The following is a 4,211-nucleotide window of genomic DNA, read 5'->3' on the forward strand; positions in this document are numbered from 1 at the left end:
TCTTGTCGTGCGTTCACCGGAGCGGGAGCTTTGTGTGGGGGTGACAGCGAGCAGAGAGGGTCTCTTCTGTTCTCTGCTTTATTCTCCGGCTCATTAAAACAGTGAGGCTGCGTTCAAACTGAGGCCGAAGGGCAAAATGAAAAAAAGAACACACACACACACACACGTCCTTACACACCACCGCTCCGTTTGATGCCTGAATTATTTGCGTCGACCTCTTTAAAGCCCAAAATTTACTACTTTGTGTGTTTTACTGAAACGTGGCTGTTAACATACACTCACAGGAAGTGCTTTAATCTTTCTCTGATCTCAGCCAACTTTTGTTCTTTTTTTTTTTGCCATTACCGTAGGAAACGCTCGTCCTGATGTTTCCCTTCTTTTCATCTTTTTTTTTTTACAGTTTATGGGGCGCAATTTTCAGGTTTGCTGTCTCAGCAGTCTACACGCAGGGTGGTGAGCTGAAACTTTCCTTTTCTTTTCTTTTCCCCTTTTTTAACTACACTTTCACATTTACACACATGTAAACTTGTGAATTTGACTAAGTAACGAATGAACCACCCTGAGTGTTTGGCTGATAAACGAGTTCACACTGTGTTTGAGGTTTATAATGAGCCCAATTAATCATTTGTGTCCATGTGAGTAAGTTTTCCTGTAAATGCAGGGAAACCCCTCTGAAGTGGAGTCCTCTCTTCCTCTCTGACCTCCTGTGTTTTCCACTCACCGCACATCGTTCTTACTGTATAAGCACACAGTCATTGTCATCGTTGTCTTCTTCGCCTGGAGTTGGGGTCGGGGCCCGGCGCCTGCCGCTGCTGAGGAAGCTCAGGGCGGGACGGGAGGCCTTAGCGGGAGGAGGTCCCGAGGCGGAGGAGGAGGAGGGGGCGGCAGAGGGCAGCGGAGCCACGGTGGCCCTGACCTTGTTGTGGGATCCAAGCTGGCGGTTTTGGAGCTGAATGGAGACAGAACACACATTGTCTTTTTATAAGCGTCCTGCCGAGTGTAGCTAAAAACATTAAACGAATGGTTCTGATCTTTTTAAGTGAGGTTCTCTGAACAGGTTATGAACAAATAGCGTCTTACCTGTTGCAGATATCATTTAGAACAACCTCAGTCTAGAGAAATAGTTTAATTTTAATTCGATTTGTTAGCTAACACGTTGTCCAAGTGGAGCCAAAACCAAACTGGATTTGAAACGTTATTTTTGTGCAAACACCGTTTTATCTAAAATTTTAAGCCTGTATCTCACTGGGCTTCAACCGCTCGTGACAAATTGTGAACAGCAGTTGCGGGAGAGTCTAAACCTGACTGGGTAATTAGTATTTCCTGTTGTGAGTCATGACGCATTGTTCTTATCTCACTGAAATTTTGAACCAGTTGGAAACATCTGCGTGACAAATTTTATTTCCAAGTAATTAGAAAGTCACTGTGAGCACCTGTGAGTTTAGGTTCTGGGAAACATGCAACAACTTTGGGAGGATTTGGTGATCTAAGAGACTAAATTGGGATTGATTTGCCACAAAAAGAAAAAAAAAAACAATTTGTAACTCAGAAGTGAATAAACTGTGTAAAAAAAACCTGAACGTCATTTGAAGTAATGTCGCACAAATGTTTCTAATTTTGTCTTGATACATCTCAATAGTTTAATTTAAAAAAAATCTAAAAAAATTATTAGGTTTTTAAGACAGATTCTTCTTTGTTGAAACATTTCTTCTCTTCTCCAAGAGACTTCTCCAGTCTGAGGAGTTAAAGCTGAACTCAGCCTTATGGGCAGTACAAAGAACCTTAACGATGACGATCAAACTGTTCACACTAAAAGAGGACCATCAGCCTAACTACTGATTGCTAGTGCTCTGATTACAGCTTATTCTTCACAGATGGCTGAGTCATACATATGACATATCCAATTGTCCCCCTCTTACAATGCTGGTACTGCGAGTATGGCTCAGTCCTCTGTGAACAGTAGGCGACAATCAGGGCACCAACAATCAGTAGTTAGGCTGATGATCCTATTTTGCATGTGAACAGTTTTGATTATCATTGTTAAAGGGATCCCTGATTAGTTGTAACATTAGACTTTATTTGATAAATATATATTTAAACTGTAAAATAAAGACTGTAAAAATACTGTAGGCTGTTTAGTTTTGTAAATTTTCAAAAAAATGTTTTAACACGCACAGAGCCATTTTATTTACATACAAAGCATTCTGGGTAAATGATGACGTGGATAGGTCCTCTGTGTGAGCGAGCTTTATCCACCCTGAAGGTTAATCTTGGACAATATCTGATGATCGACTCTTTTAAATGAAACCAGAGAGCYTTGACAGAGAGGAGAAGGTAGAAATGACTCAGCCTGGAACTGAAAATAAAGATGGAGGACAACAGAGCTGCTTCATGGAAGAAGAACCTCAGCTTAGCCTGTTAYRCTTTGCGCTAGCGCTGACGCTATATTGCCTTGTATGTATTAGCTCGGTGCTAGCGCAACAAATAAGCTAAACTGATGTCCTCCATCCATATTTTCAATTACAGGCTGAGTCATTTCTACCTTCTCCTCTCTGTCAACGCTCTCTGGTTTCATTTAAAAGAGTCGATCATCAGATATTGTCCAAGATTAACCTTCAGGGTGGATATAGCTCGCTAGCAGCCTCYCACCGAGGACCTATCCACGTCATCATTTACCCAGAATGCTTTGTGTGTAAATAATATGGCCCCGTCCGTGTAATATATTTTTAAACTTTTAGTTAAAAAATTTGCAAAATTAAAGAGCCTACAGTATTTTTACAGTCTTAATTTTACAGTTAAAATATATGTTTATCAAATAAAGTCTAATGTTACAACTAATCAGGGATCCCTTTAATGTAGTTGTGAAAGTACTGCTTGTCCACCTTATTCCTGGGGGTATTCCTGAATGTGTCCCACCTCTTTTAACAAAATAACAGAAGCCACGGAGTCAATGAAGTAGCTAAACATGCTACTATACGTAATCCGAGGCCACTTCTTCATGTGGTTGTCCTTCCATTCCTCGACCACAGCCGTTATAATAATATTGTCTCGTTTGAGCTTAAAATCCACAACGCTCAGAGAAACTGTGTTAGCTCGTACTTTCACAGATAAACAAACAGTGGTTCCAGCTTGCACCAGAAGTCGCTCCCATAATTCACGCAAGGCGTCACGAGGGCTAGGAATAAGGTGGATCAGGCAAGAAGTCCCTTGAAGAAGAGATGAAAGGTTTTTAACAATGAACCCGTCCAGAGGACCTACTTAACTTTTTTGGATTGCTAATTTCATTTGCGATTTGATTCAAATGCAATGTTGGTTTTGTGTAGTTTCTCAGAAGTTTGTGCCTATAATTAGCCTAGCCTCTAACAGCTGCAGCCCAGTGAGATGTAGGCTTTACACTGACTGCAACTTTGCATAGATTCTATGATTATTTGCGATTTGAGTTAGCAGCAGCAGCTAATTGTAGCACTTCTGGTGCAGCCCAGAAATATATTTCTGCCAGAATAACATTGTTTGAGTTCACATAAAGTGATTGGAGTAGTTCCAATCCTAACACCGAGGCCACGTTTGTGTTTGGCTCTACTCAGACTAGCCATTAGCTCATTAACTTGGTCAGAATTCAGCTATATTTCTCCAAAAATAAGTAGTTCATAAAGCCATCTACACTTCAAAGGATCAGAGCTATCCCTTTATAAAGCGCAAGCAAGACAAGAGGTTTGGCAGATAATAATTTAAAACACATGCAAAAAGACGGGAACAAAGCAAAAACAAACATTATGTTGAGACTCTGGGGTTAGATTCCACAGTGTGCCAAAGGACAGAACAAAACAAAAGCTAGAGCCACGAACATTTTCTCTCTGTTTTGAACGATTTGCATGTCAGCAGCCTTATCACCCCAGATGAGTCACACAGCCTGCAGCTACAGCGAGCCTCCCCCGATAAAATGAAATAATGAACCAGGAGGAAACGTAGCTTCTGATGAGACGCTCTGAGTAAACGGTTAATGAGGCTACAGTTGACTCATCCTAAAACAACCAGTACATTTTACACTTGGCAGCAGTTTTAGATTAGTTGTATATTTATAGCATTTGGTTGATTATTTGTGGTAACAAATGATATACAGCGGGTAAAATAAGTATTGAACACGTCACCATTTTTCTCAGTAAATATATTACTAGAGGTGCTAATGACATGAAATTTTCACCAGATGTCGG

The 4,211-nt window shown here is 40.7% G+C and overlaps 1 protein-coding gene across 1 annotated transcript in view; it reads right to left on the reverse strand.

The window, feature by feature from the left end:
- Positions 1-385: 385 nt before the first annotated feature.
- Positions 386-4,211, reverse strand: part of m1ap (meiosis 1 associated protein) — a gene marked incomplete at its 5' end in the record, with an annotated part of 12,283 nt that continues 8,457 nt past the window's right edge. The window contains 1 exon segment of the mRNA XM_014019064.1: positions 386-949. Coding sequence (XP_013874518.1) covers positions 734-949 — 216 coding nt within the window.

Source organism: Austrofundulus limnaeus, unplaced genomic scaffold (genome assembly GCF_001266775.1).
Source record: "Austrofundulus limnaeus strain Quisiro unplaced genomic scaffold, Austrofundulus_limnaeus-1.0 Scaffold208, whole genome shotgun sequence".
NCBI lineage: Eukaryota > Metazoa > Chordata > Actinopteri > Cyprinodontiformes > Rivulidae > Austrofundulus > Austrofundulus limnaeus.